This window comes from Aethalodelphis obliquidens, unplaced genomic scaffold (genome assembly GCF_003676395.1).
Source record: "Aethalodelphis obliquidens isolate GAN/ISIS:26980383/991018 unplaced genomic scaffold, ASM367639v1 scaffold50, whole genome shotgun sequence".
Lineage (NCBI taxonomy): Eukaryota > Metazoa > Chordata > Mammalia > Artiodactyla > Delphinidae > Aethalodelphis > Aethalodelphis obliquidens.
In genome coordinates this window covers 2,320,736-2,343,514 of record NW_020837994.1, presented here as the reverse complement: position 1 = coordinate 2,343,514, position 22,779 = coordinate 2,320,736, and the positions used below count along the sequence as shown (strand labels likewise).

Below are 22,779 nucleotides of genomic sequence, written 5' to 3'. Positions count from 1 at the left end.
TCGCTCTTGTACCATATCTCAGACACACTCTGCTCTCTTGTGCCTTCCTATCTTTGCTCATACCATTGTTTCTCATGTCTATTTGCATCTTTTCTACCTGGGAATTTCCTGCCTAATCTCTAAGGCCAACTCTGATTTAACCTTTTCTGGAGAGCCTTCCATGGTGACCCCAGGAAGAATACATGGCTTCCTCTCCTTCCCTCTCCTATATGACTAATCATGCTTTTATTACTATGTGTCAGCTTGTCTGCTTATACTGGGAGTTTCCTGTACTGGACCCATGGCTGTGTCCCCCCAGCAGTGCCAGCACAGGGGCATAGAGCAGCCATGTCGTTTGTTGGTTGATTGGGTGTTTGAATAAATAAATGAATGTATGGTGAATGAATCTATCCTTGAACCATCACTTCTTGGCCAGCACCAGAACTGCTGCTTCCAGGGTTAGCCCATTTTATAGCAAAAGGGGAAACAGAAGGAAGGGACTGCTCTGGAAGGGAGAAAGAAAATCAATAAAAATGTAAATCTGGCTGAGAAAAGCTGTCCCAGGCTGGCTGTGGGGAGAGATAAGACTGGGCAGGCTGAGCCCTGGCTGACAGTGGAAGAAAGATTAGGGGACAAGCAGAGCTGCAGCCAGGGCAGGGCAGAGCGAGGGTGGTGCCTCCCCTCAGTGGTGCCTCTCCCTGTCCTTACTGCCCACTCCCACCTCCACCCCCATGTTCTCCTTTCAGGAACAGGGGAAGGGGAAGGACACTTACAAATATTGATCATTAGGTACACTGCCTGTGAATGAGTATGTTATCATTATTTTGTCTTCATACCTTCTGAGAGACAGGAATGATCAACCTCACCTTACAGGTGAAGAAACTGAGAGGAAAGAAGTTAAATCTTGTTTGGGGTCACACCGTGAATCAGTGGCAGAGTCTAGATTTGAACCCAAATCTGACTGACTCTAAAACTCTGTTCTTTTCACTCCACTCCACTGGAGGTCTACAGCTAGGCTTCAAATGATCCCCAACCTCTGAAATCAGGGGCACAATTGTGTATAAGTTTGTGTGCATTTTTAATGGAGAGTCTATATCTTTTAATGGATTCCCTGAGGTGGTTGCCACCCACTCCCGTTGCCTATACCATGCTGCATCCCTGGAGGTGGTGGCCTTTGAGCTGGGTCTGGAAGTTTGGACAGGACTTCATGAAGCGGGTTGGAGAGGCAAACAATGGGGTGGGGATGTGAAGAAGGCCAGCTGGGTAGAGGGAGGAGCACATGTAGGGGCTTGTTAGGGGGAAAGAATTCAACATGTCAAAAGAATGTCAAGGGTGCTGTGGGTTCTTTCTTTTTTTAATAAATTTATTTATTTATTTTTGGCTGTGTTGGGTCTTCGTTGCTGCGTGCGGGCTTTCTCTAGTTGCGGTGAGCCGGGGCTACTCTTCGTTGCAGTGCGCAGGCTTCTCATTGCAGTAGCTTCTCGTTGCGGAGCACGGGCTCTAGGCATGCGGGCTTCAGTAGTTGTGGTGCCCGGGCTTAATTGCTCCGCGGCATGTGGGATCTTCCCGGACCAGGGATTGAACCCGTGTTCCCTGCACTGGCAGGCGGACTCTCAACCACTGCACCACCAGGGAAGTCCCAGTTCTTGCTCCTCGTTTATTTGTGTTCCAATCATGGCTCCTGGCTCTCTGGTATCTGCCTGCCCTGCAACTTCCCAGCATGAGTCTACAGCCTAAAGGAACTCCGGACCAGGTGTCAGGATCTTCATTCTGGTTCCAGTCCTGTCCTCTGCTGGATGTTACCACCGTAGAATCTAGTAGGAGACTTAATGCCTTCTCCTCCAACTCTCAGGGACAGGGTGAGAAGAAAGTGAACTCACAGGTGTAATTGCTTGCGGCTTCTCATTGGCCAGAGGCCATGTCAGGGAAGAGGGCTGCTCCCTGGACCCCCTGAATCCCTGGGAAGTCGCTGGCCCTTACCTGTTCCACCCCTGGCTCTCAGCCCCATGTCTCTCTTGTGATTACTCCTGGAGTCTCCTCCCTGACCAGCCTGGATGATTTTAAGCACAAGCACCTCATCTTCTTCGAATCTCAGCTCAACCCAGAGGTAGACTCAGCATGAAGCTAAGACTGCTTGAGCACCACGGCCTCTACCCAGGCCCTGGGAGAGGCTTCATCAATATGTTCCTGTTGTCAAGTTCTCAGGAAATTTCCAAAGGTAGACACTTTCACCACAATGGGTCAAGATGGCTAGTTCTTTCCACTCCAAGTGTCCTTGTGTCCCAGTTTCCCTTTATGTGAAGCAGTTGGCATGGACATTTCTGGAATAATGCTAAGAGGGAGTGGAGCTGGGGATCAATTTAATTTGGATTCATCGGGATATATTTACGTGGTTCTCAGTCACCTCTATGAATAGATAGATCATTGCTAGCTACCTCTGTATAGAGAATGGCTTCTAGGACTCTTCCTACCCACAGTCCAACTCATTTGGCATTGTGACATCAAGGTGTCATGTCCAGAGGTCATCTTGTGACATGAAAGTGTTTTCTCCTGCCTGGCCCTGGAAGTATATGGACAACAGAGGAGAAACAGGTTTAAAATGTATGGAACCAGAAGCTAGTCTATAGAAAATATTTCCAACCGTTAGGGGGAGAATTTTGGAGGTATGCACAGCAGTTAGTAAACAATCTTATGCTATTTTTCTGAATTGTGAGATGTATTTGTTTTGACTTCTTTTTTCATTCTAAGTAAATATTCACCTTCTTACCTAATTTTGTGCTCTTTTTCTTAAAGAGGACTCCCCAAATTGTGTAAGCGTCAGTTCCCACAAAATCTAGATCTAATCCTGGCTCTGACATTTATTTTGTGTGATCTTGGGCAAGTTGCTTATCCTTTCTGAACCATCTCCTCTTCTGTAAAACCTGAATGACAGTTTGGACAGGTGAGGACTGGGAAAGCCTTGCGACATTATTCCACTTCTGAAACCATTACTAGAGAAAGTAGTCGAGCCGAACAAAAATTAGACCAGAATATACAGGTAGGGGAAGATGTAATATACGAGAAATAACGGTGAGCAATGAATCCAGCAAACCTTAAATCTAAATAACTGGAAATAATCTGGTTGTTGCAAACCTTAATGCAGTTTGGAAGAAAGGATTTTTGTAACGGAAGACACATTATGCAAGAACAAATTTAATAATAAGCTATATCTATAATTCCAGATTATTTCTGCAAAACCTGGGAAACAAGAGGGAAGGAGGAGGAATATGAACATACAAACAGCCTCATCTTGTTGGAAGAGACTCTGAAATTCTTGGCACTGATAAATACAGGCTCAGATATCTGTTAGACATTTAAAGGTATCAACCAGCAGAACAAAAATGGGAATTAGAACTTTTGTACCTCCCTCTTCTTTCATGTGGCATAGCCTCAAAGCCCTGCCGCTGAGAGCTGCGCAGAGGGCCAGAGACACGTGTGCCCCCAAACCCCCAGCTTCCGCCCTGGCCCACAGCACAGGGCTGGACAGGGATTTGGGAAGCTCCTGCTTCTGACTCCCTGTCTCTTGCCTCCCAAGCAACTAGATTGGGCTGGAAGCAGATTGGGAAACTCTCTCCCCGTCCCAGAGAGATAATCAGGCCAAATAAGACTAGCCATAAAACAAGACAAGGCAAGACAAGGCCTGACACAGACAAGGACTTGTCTCTTCAGACCCAAGCATCCCACAGACCCACTTATTACACAGAGCCACGCATTAGTGCTTCTAGATCACAAGCCCAGGCATCACAAAGAACAGGTTCTTACAGCAACCCAGGCATCACAGAGAACCAGATGTTACCCCAAAATGTGGGTGTCACAGAACCAGACATTGTCTACACAACCCCAGGTGACATAGAATCAGGCGCCTGGGAGGAAATGGTGAAATTAGGATTCTAGTCACAAAAGTCAAAGTGGCTTTGGTGGGCCCAGGTCAAGTGTGTGAAATCTTGGCAATGCATGGGTACCAGTGAGTCTATGCTGAGTTTGTTTGGTCTTTGAAATTAGAAAATGCCCCAATGTGGGAGCTGGGTCCCCCTCTCCACCAGGCAGAGAATAGGCCTCACCCAGACTGGGGCTGCCTGAGGGCAAGGGCTGGGATTTCCTGACTCCAGAGAGTGAGGCTCCCCGCACAGCCAAGGCCCCTGGGGACCTCACACCAGGTTTCCTGAAGGCCCTGTCTAGCCTGGATGTCGTGAGTGGGACCAGTTCCCGCACCAGGGCGGCTCCCCAAAGCTCAGGGCTCTGCCTCCAGGGGGCGCCAAATGGACACTTCTCAACAGAGGCTGTACTGGCCCCAAGTCCAGGCTGAGCGGGGCTGGGGAGGAGACCTGAGTCTGTCCTGGCCACACAGATGGTCACAGCTGAAGAGGCCTGAAAGCTGACAAGTTCATTTCCACCTGACAGAGATGGAGGCTGGGAGGCTGAGGCTCAGAGAGGGTGTTCCAGGTGAGCAGTAGAGCAGGGCCAGGACCCAGTAGGCGGGGCAGCCTGGCCTACTATTGTCCACTTCTCTATCCTCGGGCCCTGGGGGAAAGATATGCAGTCCTTCCACCCAGGAAAGCCTGGTTTCAGGTCAGCCCGTGTGGCTGGGGGAGAAGAGGGGGAAGACCCTCAAGCTTCAGAAGTGGCCAAAACAACAAACCCGCAAGTAACTCTTTGGTTCAGGTGAGCCAACAAAGGCCCAGAAAGGGTCAGTGGCTTGCTCAAAGCCACACAGCAAGTTAGTGGAGGACTCATAACTGGAAAACAGGGCTCCCAACCCCCAATCTCAGGCAAAGGGCCCAGAGGAGGTACTCGCCATGGCTGCTACTCCCGGCCAGAATGGGGCCCTGGGACAGCTCACACTCTGGATTCCTCAGGCTCCTTCTTTGCCCCCGACGCTAACAGCTGCTGCTGTAGGCCAGGGTTGGGTATGGTCGCCTTGGTCCCCTCCTCTTTGTCCTGCTGCCTTAGGATGGCCAAAATCAAGGCGAAACAGGCCAGAGAGCCTGTCTTGAAGAAGAACTGGAGGCCGATGAACCTGGGAAAGAGCAAGTGACCCTTGAACTCAGGACCTCCCCATTCAGGGCTTGGATGTGCTTGGGCTGGAAACAGAGTGGCGTCAGCAATCATCACCCATTATGTAGTTGGAGACGTTGAGGCCTTGGGGGGGGGGGGGATAGGCCTCCAGCCCCAGGGCAGTGGACCCTGTCACCATGGCTTTGGCTGGGAGCCCCTAGAATTGACCCCCATGGGGGTCCTTCCTTGGAAGGGGGAAAAGCTCCAAAGAAGGCTGCCTGCCCTGTGCTGACTGCCTCATGGCCTGGGCTGGCCCTGCCTCTCTCTGGGTCTCTCTAAGGACTCAGGGGGCCTGACAGTTGCAACTCTGGATCACATCACTTGCCGCAAGAAAAGGAGGATTCCCTCTCCTGTTTGTCTAATTCACCAAGACTCTTCTTGACTTCTCCTCCTCTAGGAAGCCCTCCTGGAACCATGCACTCCTCAGAGCTGGAAGTGAACAGCTCCCTACTCCCAGCTCTGCTAGTAAGTCCCTCCCCGCAGCTGCCCATCCATCCCAGGGCCTGCAGCCTCTCTGCCTTCAGGTTCCTTTGGGCTCCCCATTGTATGGACGGGAAGATTAAGTCCCAAAAAGGCAGGTCTCGCAATGAGGGAGGCAGAGCGGGGCCTGCATCCTAGGCCTCCTATGTCCTAGATAGAGCCATCTTCCTGACCCAGCCCAACTCTCTGTTTTTCTCACACCTGGGCTGCTCCCCTGATTCTCCCCTCACTCAGCCAGCACAGACTGGTGAGGCCCAGCTTTGCCAGTTATCAGCTGTGTGACTTTGGGTCACTTACTTAAATCTCCCTTTCCTCATCCATCAAAAGGGGAGACAATGTCTAGCTTGCGGGACTGGTGAGATCAGCACTGCATGGAACTCCGGTCACCTTGCAGGTGGATGGCAGTGGACCTCCCCTCCCTGCTGGTGGCCTGCCTGGGACCCCAAGAGTGTTTCTAGAAGCTTTCTCACAGCCCCCTGGTAGCCCCTATCCCCGGTCTCACCGGTTTCGAAGCAGGTCGTGGTCATAGTAGTGGCAGACGGCCCGACGCCCACAACTCTGGGCCCAGTACACACAGGTGGTGTCAATGGCACTGCCGTGGATCACGGGGCTGGGCATCCAGGCTGGAGGAGGAGGTGTTCAGGGGACAATGGAAGCTGGCATCCCGGTACCTCCCCTGCCACTCCCTGGTATATATAACTCTTCAGGGCCATCAAGTCTTCAGCCTTCAAGCCCACCCCTTACCCTGGTATTGGATGCTGGCTCCCTGATGGGCCGTCTAGCTGCTTGCGCACCCACCTCCAGGGTACCTAGGTCGGATCTGTGACCCTGTGGGCCAGTGAACCCTAAGGTCAGGGAGCGGGCCCCACTCATCCCTGTGCCCCCCGGGCCTTGGACCAGTGGTCCCCAGCACATTCTTTACCCAAAACTCTCAGGAGCATGAACTGGATCCCCACAGCCAGAGTCTTGTCTTCTTTCTTCACTCCCCTAGCAAGCAGGGACAGGGTGACATGAGGATTGAGAGGGTTCCAGCCTCCAAGGGGCTCTCACCATCCCCTTCTCTCCCACCCCCAGCACCAGCCTGCCCCCAGAGGTTCTGAAGTGGCTTCCCTTCAACCTGCAGAGCCAGGTCCCAGCTATACCCGCTGACCGTCAGGGCCCTGTGCTGACCTCCCTGTGTTGCCGGTCACAGACACCCCTCTCTCCCCACCCCCTGGTCCCACCAAATTCTCCCCTTCCTCCTACACTTGGCAAAACCTGGAGCTGGGCAGCCAGACGCGCTGTGTAACTTCCCTGATCACTATGATGGCTCAGCCTGGGGTGCCCGGCAATCACTGGCTCCTCTTCCTAAGTCATCCCAGCAGCTGGCATTTGTGGAGTGCTTACCATGGCTCAGTTATTCTGTACTGCGCCCCCCACGTCCCCCGCATATGGGAGGTATAGCATGAGGCCCATTTTACAGGTGAGGAAACTGACAGATAGTTAGACAGGTTGAGTGACTTGGCCAAGACCCCACGGCTGATGGCTGTCAAGGGTTGGAATTTGTGCCGTACACTGCCCGCATGAACTGCTCTTAACCAGCCGCCTGCTGGGGCATCTGACTCCTCTACTTTTGCTCCTGCAGCCAGCCTGGTTTACGGATCTACATGCCTTCTAATATTGTAAGGGGCTCCATCCCCCTTCTAATTTTCTAGAAAACAGATGGGGAATAAAATAATCCCAGCATAATGAAAATTTGGAATTATCCTGCTCTGAGGTCTTCTTATGGCTTCAGGCGACAGTTTGTCAGTCCCAGCAGGCACCCTCAGGACAAGGGCCAGAAAGATCTTGGACCAAGAGGCAGTGCTCAGCACAGGCTGGGTCCACAGTGGGCACCTAGTGCTTGTTGACTTGAAGTGGAAGAGTCGTAGACCACCCTGATGGGGTTTGGATTTCTAGACGCACCACCTGTGACCAGCTCACTGCAGGTCGGGTGGGGCGGAGAGTCAGGTGACGCTCCCCCACTTCCTCCTCACTGTGACTGGAGGCCAGGGCAGGGGCTTAGGTGTGGTCTCTCCTCCTCTGGGGAAAGTAGGGGTCTGGGCTCTGGGCCTTGGCATCAGTACTATTCCACCCAAAACTTGCTACATGACCCGGGGCTAGCTCTGAATTTCTCTGAGCCTCAGTTTTCTTATCTGTAAGATGGGGAGAAAACTTCATCTCAGCAGTTGCCATGAGGATGTAGACAGGACAGTGAGAGGCTGGTCTGCTTTGGGGGCCAGGACACCTCCTTCTTTGAACACCTCCCTCAGGATCCCTTATCCTGCCTGTGGTTAAGAACCTCTTGGTATGCACTGGTTCCAGCACGCCCCTGCTTTCACCTTAGGATGAGCATGAAGGACGGTGTGTGGGTGACACTAGCCAGTGCGGCACCCAGGCTGACCAGGATCATGAAGGGCAGCACGAGGTGGCTGCAGGCCGAGTCGCAGGAGCCCGCTAGCACAGGGCCGCCTCCTACCACGCAGCTGCAGTTGGTGTAGAAGACCTAGGGTGGGGAGGGGGGAAGAAGAGCCTTCAGGAACCTCTAAGGACAAGCAGCTGGCCAATGGGTGAGGCCCCAGGAGGCTTATGAGAGACCCGTGGACACACACAAACTGGGGCAGAGCTGGCTGGATGCTGGGATTTCTGACCCCTTGGCTCAGTCAGGATGGCTTGAGCAGCCTGACAGGTACACAGGCTGTTTGCACACAAATGGGCTGAGCCCAGGCTGGGGCTGTGGGGAGAGGGGACGTGGAGAAGAGGACAGGGAGAGGGAACTAGAAGAGAGTCACCCCCAACACAGCACACACACATACACACTCACACACATACCTATGTACTCACACTCTCATACACATACATACACATACTCACTACATATACACACACATACTGTCAAACATACACTCACACCCCACACACGTACTCACACACTTATATGCTCACACACACTCATACACCACATACACTCACTCATTCTTTCACCTGGTGATGTCAGAATGTTCCAAATTCCTGACTTTCTGTGCAAGGAATTAAAGCAACAAAGTATTTTGAGGAAGGAATTCAGATTTTCCAGTTCAGTGTTCCCCCTTCCCGCTTTACTGAGGTCTTCCAGGGCACTGGATCCTAGAGTGGATTCTCAAGGAGAGATTCAAGCACAGGATGGAGAGGGGCAGATAGCATCAGTGGGAGTCTTGGTTCAGCAGGTAAAGGAGGCGCAAGGAGGGCTTCACCAAAGAGGGGTGTTGGATTCGGGTCTTGAGGAATGAATAGGAGTTCACCAAGAGGAAAATTGGAATGAGTAGAGGGAAAGCTAAGTGTAAAATCACAGTGGCATGAAAGGAGCCAGCAAATCCTTCCTTCTGTCGGGAGCAGAATGTATGCAAATAGAAGGCAGAGGGGAGGCCTTCTCTGCCTTCTCTTTGCATGGGGTGTGGGGTGTGTGTGTGCTGGGGCCACACTGTGAAGAACCCTGGACACGAAAGAGAACCTGACTGCTGTTTCCAGAAGCAGGGTGGACTAGGTGCCCTGTCAGTCATCCTGCTGACAGCAATCTAAAATGCTGGATAAAATAAAATAATGAAAACAATGTCCTGAGAGCATCTATGAGCTGGCAGGAAGGAAAAATTACTCAGGTTCAGTACTAAGTGAGGCAAACCCAGAGAGGCGAGCAGAGGCCTGAAACAAGGTTTGGCCGCCAGGTGTTTGCAGAACCTTGTGCAATGGAGCACAGCTTTCTGAGGTTGGGGGCTACAGGGCCAGAGGACAAGTCCTAGCCCTCCTTCCTGTCAGGTGAAAAGTCTAATAGGAGACGCCCGGAAAACTGGGGCCCCACCAAAGGCTGAAGAATGAGGAAAAGCTGACCCTTTTCTAAAGTGCAATGAAATGTCCTCAGGCTCGCGTTTGATTGCAACCCTCATTCCCAGCCCCAAGGTGGCCTGGAAAACCACCTTTTTCCAGATTCTTTCAGAATTGGTCTAGACCACTAGTGTCCTCAGATGCCTCAACGGGAGCAAAGCTGAGCCAGGAAGACCTGGCTTTTCTTTTCTGCCCCTAGATCACAGTTTCCCAACCAGTGTGCCCCAGAGACCTCGGCCTCAGCTGAGCGACAGGCGTGCAGGGAACACATCAGCCCTCAGGGTAACCTGGTGAACTCCAGGCAGCTGGAACTCTCTGGGCCTCTCACCTCCAGCTTTGGCAGCTTGAGACTCTTCCCAATGTGAAAAGGGCTGGGAAGCCCTGAGATGGATGCTGGGAGCCTTGGAAGGATTTTAAGCACGGGAGCGATAAGACCTGATGGCACAAAACTGCTCTGGCTGATGCAAGAGGAGGGACCTGACTGGGGAGGCTGGTAGAGAGGCAGGAGGGAGGGGGAGGGGGAAGGAGAAAAGGATTCTGATTTGAGAGATATTTAGAAGGTGGAATTAGGGCAAGGTGAGAGAGAAAGAGACGGGGAGAGAGAGAGACAGAGACAGAGAGAGAGAGGAGAGATTGGAGACCCAGGATTCCAGCTTGGGTGTTTGGGTGCTTGGCGTTGCACGACAAGGCTATGCTGCCATATGTGCCTGTCCCCCTGAGCACACACTGTCTGGACCTTCACCACGGGCTGAGGAAGCCACTGGGTCGGAGATACAATAAAGGGACAGGTAAGTGGAGAAATATGGCAAGGCCAGGTTATCGGAAGAGAATCATCCTGTTCTTTTTTCTGGAGGCAGAAGGTTGCTGGGAGAGATAAAAAAGCTAGAGGCCTTTCTCTTGGGGTTTTCCCAGCCCTTCATTCATATTCATCTAATTCCATGGCAGGAAGTTCGTCTTATGAATGACTTTAATCTCTCCAGCTGCCTCTGATTCTCACTCCCTAGGACCCCACCCCCTGAGCCCTAGATGCTGCCAGCCTTCCAATCTCACATTTATTCATTCATAAATTGTTACTGAGCGCAGCTGTGCTGGACACTGACTGATCCACCTCTGGGCTGAGTAGCTCAGGTTGGCCTGAGGAGGCAGGCTCACCAACAGACAATGCCAGGCCAGGGTGACCGTTCGTGAGTGCTGACCAGGACTCAGCTACACCCTCCTCCAAATACTATACCCAACACAACCTCTGAGGATGCACTGGAGAGGGGGCTGGGCTCAGAGCCCAGAGCCCTCAGCTCTAGTCCCAGCTCTGGCATTAAAACTTTGGGCAATGCCTGGTTCTTTCCTGGGCCTCCATTCCCCATCTGTATAATGGGCATAATAGAAGTGTGTATTACTGCATGCTTAAAATTCCTCAGGCACCGTGCTGAGTGCTTTTCATGGATTATGTCATGTGGCTCTTCACTTAATGAATTTATCCGGGTAAAGCATTAGCACAGTGCCTGGTATATAGTAGGCACTCAATACTATCACCTCCATTTCACAGACCAGGAAACTGAGGCACAGATTAAAAAATTTGCCTAAGGTAACAGAGCCAGTTAGAGGCGGAACAGGGATTTGAACCAGGTGGCCTGGCCACAGTGCTCACAGGCCCCTATCCGCAGGAGTTCACTGTTGCCTTGGGGATCCAACCCCAGCTGCCAGGGCCTGGGGGACTTCGGAAGGATCTCAGGGAGATCAAACCAAGTCAGGACAGTTAGTGCTAGGAGGCTCGAAAGCCTGGATTGCGATTATTCCAAATGCGAACAGTTTACACAGCTCAGGTGGTGCCTGGCTGGTTTCTGAAATAACGTCAACCAGGTGCTTTACTCTGCGCCAGCCCGTGGGGCCCAGGTCTCTCCCTGTAGGAGTCTTGGGCTTAGATGCGGATGCCCAGCAGGACACAATGGCAGGGGTTCTGCATGATGGGAGTGGGGGTCTCCGGAGAGAGGGAGGCGTTGTCATAACAACCAGCCTGACACCACACCCACACACACATGCTTTATTCCAGCTGGTGGGGGGTGGCCTGAGGAAGGTCAGCATTGTCCCCACTTGTCCTTTGGGGGCAATGAGAGGAAAGGAGAGGAGGAACCAGCTGGTCTTGGTGGTCCTTCTAAGATTCACGTAGAACGCACTGCTGCTGGTTACGCTGTCCACTCCTCCTCTCTCCCACAACCGCATCCCCGGGAGTTCCTTGACAGCAGGGACCCTTGGCTCTGAGTCTGTCCTCAGCCCCCAGCACAGGGCCTGGCACAAAGGAGAGGCTCCACGAAGGTTTGTTTTTGACTGACTGAATGAATGAATGAATGGGCTCATTGCTCCAGCCTCCCCACTGGTCTCCCTGTCTCCTGGCCTGCATTCTGTTCACCTTCCTCTGCACTATGGCCTCAAATGTGATCAGACACAGGTCTGACCCTGTCACTCCCCTGCTTAAAACCCACCCAAGTCTCCGCACTGCTCTCCAGATGAAGGCCCCACTCGTGGCCTGGCATTCAAGGCCCTTCTTAGTCTGGGCTTTGCTTTCCCTCCATGAACCCTTATGCTTCTGCTCCAATAATTTCTTTGCAGTTTCTTGAAACATTGTATTTGTGTGTGTGTGTGTGTGTGTGTGTGTGTGTGTGTGTGTACCATGTGATGTGCCCTCCCTGCCTGGAAAGCCCTTCCCTAGTTTGCCTGCCCACGCTTGAAGATCCAGCACACCTGCCACATCCCGTGAGGCCTTTTGGGACCCCCCCCCCAGGTGGGATGTATCTCCTTGCATCCTTGTCTGTACTTGTGGGGACCACCTCTCCCGCCTATCACCACCCCTGGAATTCCTGAGTTACTTCCTTCTGCCCCTCCCCTGCATAGACAGCTGGGGCCAGATTTGGTTCACCTCTGTGCTCTGAGCCCTGGCACACAGCTGGGCCCAGGCTGGCAATGAAAGCTTATTGAAAGAATAAAGTTCTACATCTGCCAGCAGAAGGAGACAGATGACACAGACAGAGAGACGAGCCAGAGTGAGACCATTCAGAGCTGGGAGCGGGGCAGGTGCACAGAGGTGGGGAGGGCAGAGCCCATGGGAGGCAGAGGGAGCGGCCAGAGGCCTGACCCACCTGGCCTTTGTCCGGAGCCTCGTGGACCACCCGGCTCCTGCAGCCTGCGTGGCAGGGCGTGAGGTACTCCACCCGAGCGCTGGAGTCACAGACAGGGTTAAAGTCGTCTGACGGGCAGGAGCAGGGCTCTGTGCAGCCTGGAAACAGCTCCAGCCCAGGCTGGGCACTGGTGGGAGAGAAGGCCGGCAAGGTTGGCCTGGCTCTCCCTCCCTCAGGCCACGAGCCAGGGCTCCCTCAGCCCTGAAACCTCCCCTGACGGCCATGGTCAGAGATTTCAGCTCCACACAGAGGTTTTTCACTGTCAGAGCTGCTCCATGACAGGCAATGGTGGGCCCCTTGCAGTGGAAGCTGCAAGAGGCCTCCAATGGGAGAAGTGGGGAGCAGAGTCTGGACCAGAGGCTCTGAGACCCCCTTCCAGCCCCAAGACCCTACAAGTCTTTGAGCTGCTTCTGCAAACATCTCTGCTCCTCAATGACCCTTTCTTTTAGGGAACATAAGGTAAATTCTTCTCAGAATTTAGTCTCAGATGAAAAGTGCCTTTATCTCAACGAGCTGGACTGCTTCCTTTTCTGGGAAAATTAGAACTGTATGTGAGGGGCCCAGTCAGAGTACCTGAGTAGTTGCGGGATCTCCGACCTGTTCCTGCCTCTCTCTGGCCTCAGTTTCTCTGTCAGCTCTGCAGGTTCCCCTTCCCGTCGCCATCCTGCAGTCTCACGACCTTTCCCTCACTCTCACTGCCCTGTTCACTGTCTAGGGCACATTTTAGACCCACCTGACTCCCTTCTGGGGGCCTGCCCCCAAGTCCCAGGAGTGACTCCGCTCTAGTCTGACCGGGGACAGGGATGCCCAGGGGCAGGAGATCAGAAGGGAGGTGACTCCACCTCTCTGAGCCTTGCTATCCTCATCTGTGAAATGGGGATAATGGTAAGACCCATCCCGGAGATCCCGTGAGGGTTTAATAATACGGAATATGGGAGGAGCTGGACGTGTAGGAGACCCTCAGTTCTCAGCAGCTGTTGGTACCATTAGTTGTTCTGGAGTTTGAGAAATTCTCAGTTTGTTCAGTTGGTCCCCAAAGGCTTCTTCAATGAATTATAACCCAAAGCTGAATAAATTGCAAGAATATAGATGAGAACCTGGATGAGATGAGATGTCAGGGTCAGGGTGAGAGGCTTCAGAAGAAGAGACAAATGAGGCATGTGAGGTAGGCTCACTTTTTCCCATTTGCTTTTTTAAAAAATTGTGGTGAAATATTCATTTACTTTTTACTCTAAAAATCATGAAAATGTCCTGGCTCCCTCGTCAGACCAGGGGCTTCACGAGGGCCTGGCTGAAGCCCCACCTCGGTGCCTAGAACAAGGCTCTGCAGACAGAAGGACCCACCCTGGACCTTTGGGAAAAGGAGAAGGGACAGGGAAGGAGGGGAGAGGGAAGGGAGATGGGGGGAGAGGTCGTCAAGGTGGGAGCTGGGACAGAAGGGGCAAGGGCTGAGCATTCCTGGGCTGAGGCCCCCGCAGTCACACAGAAGGAGCCCCAGGTGTGGAAAGTTGGCCCCTGGGTGGAGGGAGGAGATGCCAAGGGAGAGGAGAGAACAGAGCAAGTTGGGGGATTCTAGCTGGGTGTTGGGCCAACCTAAGCCTGGAGCAGTTTCCCAGGAAAAACAAAATCATTCCGGAGAAGAGGCAGCAATGGAACTTCCAACACTCTCTCCAAGACGGTTCCCGGGGGAGAGGGTCTGTGTCTATGGAGGGCTGTGGGCGGGGTGGGGGAAGGAGAAGGGAGATAGGCATCAGAGGCTTTCCCCCTGGAGGGTAGAGGCAGGTGCTGCCCCACAGATGTGGAAAAGAACTCTGGAATTTTAGGGTCATGGAACAGCAGAATTTTAGCTCCCAGCCTCTAAGGACCAAGGATCTCTGAAGTCTCCAGGCCAACTCCTTCCCAGGGCATAAGTCCCCTCTGCAGCACTCCTGATAGGGGCCTTCTTACCTGTGCCGTCCACATAAGTGGCCTTGTCCTGCCTCATCTTCCACCCCGCCCCAGGCCTGAGCTGTCCTGCCCACGAAGTCCCGTCCCTACCTAGGGGTGCCCGACACCTTCCCTGGAGCATTCAGGAGACAAGTCCCACTGTTCACAGCTGAGCCAAGCGGGCAGGGGAGGGGAGGGGAGATTTGAGGTGGGGGGCGCCCCGCTGATCTGGCCTTATCCGGGCCATCCCCTCCCGTGTCCCTGGCACCCTCCTGCAGCTTTTACTCACAGGCTCTTGCACGTACTCACCCAGGCTGGTGGTTGATGCCTGCAATCTGGTGGGTAGAGCAGCCCATGAAGAAGAGGGGCGTGCTGAGAAGCAGGCAGAACAGAGCCCCCAACAGGCAAAGGGTGCCGCAGTGCATGGGGCCCAGGCGGAGGCGCTTGACCAGGATGCCCCCCACCACGATGCCCACGATGGCCAACGGGATGGTGAGGCAGCCTATGAGCAGGTTGGCATAGGATGCTGTGACGGAGAACTGGCGCTCCAGGAACTTGGGCAGGAAGGTGGCCATGCCTGCCACCATGGACGACATGCACACCTGGGACAGGACCACCAGCAGGAAGATGGGGTGGCGCAGGGTCCGCAGCATCACCCTGGGAAAGACTGTTGGGGTGAGGGGAGGGAAGGTCAGAGTGGACTGGCCACGCCACGTGTTTCCGTCCCATCCTGCCTGTTCAATTTGTTCCATTCCTTCCATCCCATCTCATTCCACTTAATTCTGTTGCATTCAGTTCCATCCCATTACATTTGACTCCTTTCCATGTAATAATATTCCGTCTTTGAAATTCGGTTGCTTTCCATTCCACTGAGTTAGACTGCATTTTATTCAATCGCACTTCTTTCCACTCAGTTCTACTCAAAATGCGATTCCATGTAGTTCCCTTCTATACCATCCTATTTGATTCTGTCTCATTCATCTAATCCCATCTCATATCTTCTGTTCTACTTATTCATCTCATTTTTACCTCCACTCAGTCCTTTCCATCCTGTCCTGCAATAGCTCTTTCCAAGCCAACCCAGGCCTTTGTTTTCCCTTCTGTGTCCCCAACATGGGACAGCGCCCACTCCCCTGATTTCCCCATTCCTAGTTTATGTTTCTCCACAGCACTTTACCTAATATACTACACATTTTACTCATTTAGCCTTTCTACTGTCACCCCAGCAGAATGTAAGCTTCATTTAGAGCAGGGATTTTTATCTGTTGCGTCCATCGTTGAATCTCCACAGCCCGGGGTATATAGTAGTATACTTATGGAATGAGTGAGAGAATGAATGAACGAGAGAATGGATGAATGGACATACAGACTAATAGGTGATCAAATAGCAAAATGTTGGAGCAGAACCTAAGACCTCCAGAGAAGGTGGAAGCTCAGCAGGCCTGGTGCTGGGCAGCTTCTTGCAGGTAGGACAGAGGTAGGGTCTGAAGAATGAGAGGATCTGGAGAGGTGGAGGGGAACGAATTCCTATAGGGGCACAGCCGGGGCAAAAGCATGGAAACAAGAACAGACGAGACGGCTCTGGCTTTGAAGCCCTCCGCTCCCATGCTGCCTCCTAAACCAATGCCTGTGTACAGGTCTCCCTCGCTGCAAGTCTGCTAAACTGAAGGGCACATGACATTGGGTTGGTCTTGAACTCTGAGCTTCAGGGCCTTCATCAGCAGGGGTAGCCGAGGTGACTGGACCAGAAGGCTTTGTGGGATTTTCTTTCCACCAACAACAAAAGAGAAAGATGTGTTTCTGCCCTCAGGAGGCGAGATGAAGTTAGACATAAGGTATGAGGGAGAGAGGAGAAAAGGCCTTTCTAAGAAGAGGCATCGGGGCTTCCCTGTCGTGCAGTGGTTAAGAATCCACCTGACAGTGCAGGGGACACGGGTTCGATCCCTGCTCCGGGAAGATCCCATATTCCGTGGAACAACTGAGCCCGTGTGACTCAGCCGCTGAGCCTGCGCTCTGGAGCCCACGAGCCATAACTACTGAGCCCACGTGCCACAACTACTGAAGCCCGCATGCCTAGAACCAGTGCTCTGCAACAAGAGAAGCCACCGCAATGAGAAGCCTGGGCACCACAACAAAGAGTAGCCCCCGCTCACTGCAGATAGACAAAAGCCTGAGTGCAGCAGCAAAGACTCAACACAGACAATAAAAAAATAAAAATTAAAAAAATTTTTAAAAATTAAAAAAAAGAAGAAGAGGCACCAGAGGAGCTTTAAACACTTGCCAGGCTGGGCTGGTGGGGAGAGATGGCCATGGGCTCCTCTGGGCCCAGTGGGGGTGAAAGCAGGGCTCCCTTCAGTTCCTGCAGCTGCAGGGCCAGGGAGTTTCTGTCCTCAGAGCATGGCCAGCCAAGCCAGCTCGTTCCCTAGCCCCCTGGGCCTGATCAAGAACTGTTTTCTTGGGCAGGGTGGCTGGGAGCTGGGGCTGTGGAATTCCCCCTCTTCCTGTCCCAGGCCTTCCTCCCGTCCTCGGTTCCTTGCCACACACGCAGTGCACTCAGCGGCACTTGGAGCGGGGAGGGAGTGACGCCGGGCCTTCACCCCAGTGAGCTGCCCCAGCTTGCCTCCCTCCTTGAGCTGTCCTGGCCAGGAGCAGCCTGGGCTTGGCCCAAGCTGTATGGGTGACCTCATGGTGCAAGTAGGGCCAAGAGAGGGCAGGGACTCGCCCAAGTTCGTCTAGGAAGGTCTGGGCCAGGCCAGGAGTTGCTGGGAGCTTCCTGGCTCCTCGTGTAAGGGCCGTTGTCCCTTCTATCCCTCCACTCCCACCCCGTCCTGCGTTCCCGTGCCTCTGGCTGCCTGACTCCAGAGGGCTCCATCTCATGGACTGTTTCCGTCCCATTCTCCCGTGCTCATCACTGCAGTACACTTTGTCCCCATCCTCTATCTCTCTTCAGCATCTGCAACCTGTCCCTAGAACAGATGGAAAATTTCTGGAGGGCAGGGCTATGCCTTTAGTTTAGATAAGGATGTCTGAAGGGGAACTCCAGGGCTGTCTCTAGCTCAGAGACTTTCTTTCCCACTAGACAGGGGCTTCCCTTAAGTCAGCACAATGTCTCCTCCCATCAGACAAGCCAGGGCCTCTGTCCACTGAGAGACTATGTCTCCCTTATCAGACAGGGGCCTCCTCCAGCAAAGAAGCCAGGTCTCCTCCATTAGACAAGACAAGTTCTCCCTCCATTCAGGGACTATGTACCCTCCATCAGACAGGGACCTGTGTCTCTCCCATCAAACAGGGCCTCTCCCAGCTCAGGGACTATGTCTCCCCCATCAGATAGCCTTTCCTTAGCTCAGAGACTGTCTTCCCCTGAGTTTAGGACTCCTCCAGCAGAAGGACCATGTTTCCTCCTCCCTCTGCCTTCCCACTGGTCCTAGGTGGTCAAGGCCAAGCCTTTGGATCAGACTGGCACCTCTGGAGCTCAGCAGAAAGCCCAGAGGCCAGGGTGGCTGACCAGCCACAGGGCCTGTGCCAGCCATGCCTTGGTCTCCCCTAGGATCATGCAGGAGCTGAAACCATCAGAGATAATCTGGCCCAGGACACCTGCTCCAGGATCCAGTTTCAGCAACTGCCCCCAGCTTTCCTCTGGGCTGAAGCCAAAGCAATGATTAACAAGCTCTTCCATGGAACAGCACACTAGGGCCTTCTAGCAGCTGAGGGTGACCTGAGGTTAGGGAGTCTAAACCCTTGCCTCTAGGCCCAGCCTCTTGGGTTCCAGGCCCCCCTTTCCCTGAGAGTACTGGAGAACCAGGGGCTAGATCACTGGCACCTCAGCATCAAAACTTAGGCCCCAAGAAGTGGGCCTAATTAACTTCCTATTGCAAAATTCCTTGGGGATGGGGGGTGGTTCAAGCAAACTCTGTAGTTATCACCCTCCTAAACCACAGGCAGCTCAACTTACTGTCCTGGGATATGGTCAGAATTATAACAGGAGGGCAGGGGTGATGACTGAAAGAATAATTGTATCGTATCAATATAAGCACACTTTTTTAAACCATATGAAGGACCTTCCATTCATCCTCCCATTTGAGTCTCCTAACCGTCCTTGAGAGAGGCAGAGCAAGGATTACTGACCCAATCTTTCAGATGAGGAAACTCTGGTTAGAGGAGGAAAGTAACTTGTAAAAGATCGTACGCGGGTCAGTGTCAGGGGCAGGCCTCTGAACCGGGTCTTCAGACTCGCTGTCCAGTGCTCTGGCGCACCACAGGCACTCAGTGTTTGTGGGATCAGACTGTTTAGAAAGGATGGTGTGGTCACAACATGGACACTGGTTATTGATCAATTGAGTTCATAGTCTCAGGGTCAGAGTGACGTGGATCTCACCTCTCACTGTACAGATGGAGAAACTGAGGCCCAGAGAGGAGCAAGGGCCCAGGACAAAAGCCCAGATTTCTGGACTTCAGCCCAGAGCTCCTTTGGCCCATGCCACAGCCAAGGACTTTAATAAAAATAAATATTTACTGAGAGCCTCCTGTTTGCAGGCTCCGTGGTGGGAGGAGAAGAAGGGTCACAGATGAGCCAGCACAGGCCCTGAGCCTCAGGAGCTCACTGCTTGGTAGAAGGGTTGGACAGTCCAGATCTGAGCTGACACAGGAGTCCTGAGGTTCGGAGAGCCTAGAGGAGAGAGAGCCAGGCTGGGGGAAGGACAGAGTGGTTTGACCTAGAGGGACAAGAAAGATTTTAATAGGTGGCGATAAAAAAAATGATGTTCCAGGCAAAGGGGACCCTTTGAGCAAAGACTGACCAGGAATATATGGTGCTCATGAAGGACCTGTAGCTGTGGAAGGTGAATCAACAAAGGCTGGAAGGGCTGGATTCTGTACAGTCCCATGTGCCCCTCTGGCCCCACCTCTGGCCTCAGCTCACTCACCTTTGATAAACTGGATGACAGTCAAGTCTGAGGCAATCTGGGCTAGGCCATCCTTCTTCTCTGGGGACTCCCCAGGGCTCCGCTCAGAGGAGGCGTCCTCACCCTGGAAAGACACATGGCCAAGGGCAGTCAGCTGGAGGCCAGGCATTCTGCTCAAAGATACTCTGGGCTGGGGAAGGGAGCTCTGGGAGAGGAGAGGGCGGGGGTCTGTCACTGCCAGCAGTGTCCCATTTGTTCTTGGCCCCGTAGATACTTTAGTAGTTTTTGAAAAAATGGATGAAATTCCAATGGTTGAACTCTGTCATCACCATTATTAACATCGTAATAACCGACATTACCGTGAAAATTCCCACCGTAACCACCACCATCATCATTATTCTCATCACCTTAAATATCACCCCCATTCACATCACCAATATCATCATAAGTAAACAACCAATATAGTCCTTACTATTGTCATTGTCTCTGTCAAGGCCACTAATTGTCTGCACAATCTCACAATCATTATCACATCATCACTGTCACCTGACCCTTCAGAATCACCAGCAACAACGTCATTATCGGAATCACTAATACCATCATCGCCGTCTCTCACATCACTGTTCTCCCTACCACTGTCTTCACCACCACCAGCAGCATCACCAACTTCTATCCAAGGTTATCGCCACCCCGCTATCTTCAGTTCCGTATCCCTCATGGCTGTCATCACCTGGAGAGTCACCATGAGCAGGGGCCTCCAGCGCCCATCCTGTTCCATCCTGTCTGCTGCGACAGGAAGGGAGGTGGGTTGGGAGAGCCAAGAGGCAACAGCCCCCTCCTCCTTTTGGATGAGTCAGACCACACCCAGAGGGGATTGCTCAGCCCTGAGACCACACTATGAGGAAGCTCATGGCTACCCTGCAGTGTGCCCCTCCACCTAGGTGAGGATGACCTCTGTGCAACTCCTGAAAAAAAGGTCTCTGATCCCAGAAAAGAGAAGACTAGGGGTGACACAATTATGGTCTTCTGACTGCGCCAAAGAGGGAAGGAAATAAAGATAGATAATGGTTAATGGTTACTAAGCACTTACTACCATCCCAGTGCTGTTCCAATGACAAATCCATTAACTCATGGAAACCTCACAGCAACTTTCTGAAGTAGGTACCATTGTAATCCCTATTTTTCAGGAGATAGAACTGGGACACAGACAGATGAAGTAACCTGCCTGGTCACACAACTAGTAAGTGGTTTGGCTAGGATTTGAACCCCGACAGCTTGACTCCAGGGCCTGTGTGCATTTGGCTGGTTTACCCTAAGGGCAGGGGGAACCAAGGCCCTGAGGGAACCAGCACTAAGTGCTGGGTATTCTGCCTGCCTTACTCCAATACAGCAGTGCTTTCAGGCAGGTACTATGACTGTACCCATTTTTTACATGAGGAACTAAGTCTTAGAGAAGTTGCTTCTGGCACAGGGTCATTCAAGTATAAATGATCAAGTGGGGTCTGATTTTACTAAATTTTTCTGTGCAGCCCGAGACCAAGATTAGAAGCAACAATTTCCATGGAGAAAGATTGAAGCCCAATGTGACGAGCAGCTTGGATGAGCCTGCCCTGGGAGGAAGTGAGTTCCCCATGATTAGGAGCATGCAAGCACAAACTGACTTCGCCCTGGTCTGGGGTGCTATATACCATGGGAAGGGTGGGTTGGGCTGGAGAGCTCATCTGAGGTCTCTGGTTCTGCCTTTTCTCTCCCCACAGAGCCTCTGTGAGGTCCCCATAAGCTTCATCCTCTGGCTGGTGTCTGACACCTTCTCTCCTGTCTCCCATCTTTTTTTTTTTTAAGGGAGCAAATACTGGATCTCCCCACATTTCAGGACCTCCACGAGGGCCCCCACCCTGGGAGTGCCCTGTTCCAAGCCTCTTCCACCTCACTTGCAGGTGTTGGCTGGCTCAAGGCTGGCCCTGCCCCAGCAGGGAAATTCATTCAAACATCTGTTCAAGTGTGTTTGTCCCCCGTGGGCTTCTCCCTTCCTCGTCTCTGCTTTTTATTCCAGCAGGTACTGGGCTCTGGGTTTCCTGGCCTCAGGGGAGATTCGTGGCAGGGCAGAAAGTCATGGTTGCAAGATTTTCCTTTCTGGCTTTTGCTTCCAAAGCCTGATGCCATTGAGAAGATTAATCTGGGTGTTCTGGGGGGTGGGGAGGGGGGCTGTGAGGAGAGGGAGAGGAGAGAGGGGTTCCCTGAGAAGCAGGAAGCCACATAGCCTCTGCGACAGTACCCAAGGAAGCAGTTCACTTCTGAGGGGCAGGCTGCAGAAGGACTTAAGGAGGCTGGGTCCCCATGTTCCCAGTCACATGGAGCTTCTCAACTCCTAGCAGGTTAAGGGGGGGCCACATGGGCCAGGATGGATTGAGGCTGATACCTGCTAGGGGTGCGGTGGGGGTGAGGATAGGACCTCCCTGGTGCCTGGACACCCTGTAAGACCTCAGGACCTTTACTTCACCTTGGTGGGGGAGCCCTGAGAAAGGCTGAAGTTGAGTTTCCTACTGAGCCAGGAGGATGGGCATTCAGAGTAGAAGTTAAGTTGATTTTCAGAGAAAATAACTATCTATCTTATACACACTTAGGGTCTGAGTAAAACCTTGTTCAGTGTCTCTCCCTTGCTGAACTCTGAGCTCTGCAAGAGGAGGGACCACGTTTACCTCGTTCTCTGTTGAAACTCTGATGCCTAGCACAGGGCCTGGAGTGAAATAGTGCATGTCTGTGAAACATCTATGAAAAGAAGGAGTGCAAGAGATGGCTCCCACAGGCAGTGGGTGCAGGCAACGCCAGGCTCTTGGAAGGAAAATGAGAAGAACATCAACGGGAGATGCTATAGTGCTGGCAGCAAGCTCAGAGATGACTGCTGGTTCAAGGGAGGGCAAAGGGTCCACACTGAGCCCCCAGGGCCTAGCAGAACGGAGACTCCAGGCATGCCAGGCCACTGGTATGTGGGCTGGTGGCCCCTGCTCCAGCCTCACTGGGACCTGCAAGGGAAGGAGACTTACACGCCACACAGGAGCAAATAAGTTGTGAGGTTAGGTAATGCCGACTAAAACCTGGCACTTGCCGTCTGCCTCTACAAGGATTAAATCACAAGCTGCTGTGACCACCGACCTTCAACATGCCCTGAAAGGAGTTCAGGGTGGAGACCAAGAATAAGACACACTGTGCTCTGGGAAAAACTGGCAGAACAGGCCTTCAGACAGTTCGATATTTTCAGAAGATTTTATGAGCCCAGTTTGTGCATCTCCTCGTATCTAGAAAAGCACTAAAATCCTTCATGGTGACGTCTGCTCCTAGCAGCAACCTTCTAC

At 52.7% G+C, this 22,779-nt stretch overlaps 1 protein-coding gene across 6 annotated transcripts in view; it reads right to left on the bottom strand.

Annotated features, from left to right (window-relative positions):
* Nucleotides 1-3,149: 3,149 nt before the first annotated feature.
* The window catches only part of SLCO2B1 (solute carrier organic anion transporter family member 2B1), a 51,085-nt gene continuing 31,455 nt past the window's right edge, over nucleotides 3,150-22,779 (bottom strand). For all 6 annotated transcript variants that reach the window (XM_027083404.1, XM_027083403.1, XM_027083401.1 and 3 more), the window contains 7 exons: nucleotides 19,448-19,550; nucleotides 14,835-15,192; nucleotides 12,561-12,726; nucleotides 7,914-8,077; nucleotides 6,476-6,540; nucleotides 6,056-6,176; nucleotides 3,150-5,035 (listed from right to left, as the gene is read on the bottom strand). In XM_027083404.1, the coding sequence (XP_026939205.1) occupies nucleotides 4,855-5,035; nucleotides 6,056-6,176; nucleotides 6,476-6,540; nucleotides 7,914-8,077; nucleotides 12,561-12,726; nucleotides 14,835-15,192; nucleotides 19,448-19,550 (1,158 nt within the window). In that variant the 3' untranslated portion in view covers nucleotides 3,150-4,854. The remainder of the gene's footprint in view (nucleotides 5,036-6,055; nucleotides 6,177-6,475; nucleotides 6,541-7,913; nucleotides 8,078-12,560; nucleotides 12,727-14,834; nucleotides 15,193-19,447; nucleotides 19,551-22,779) is intronic.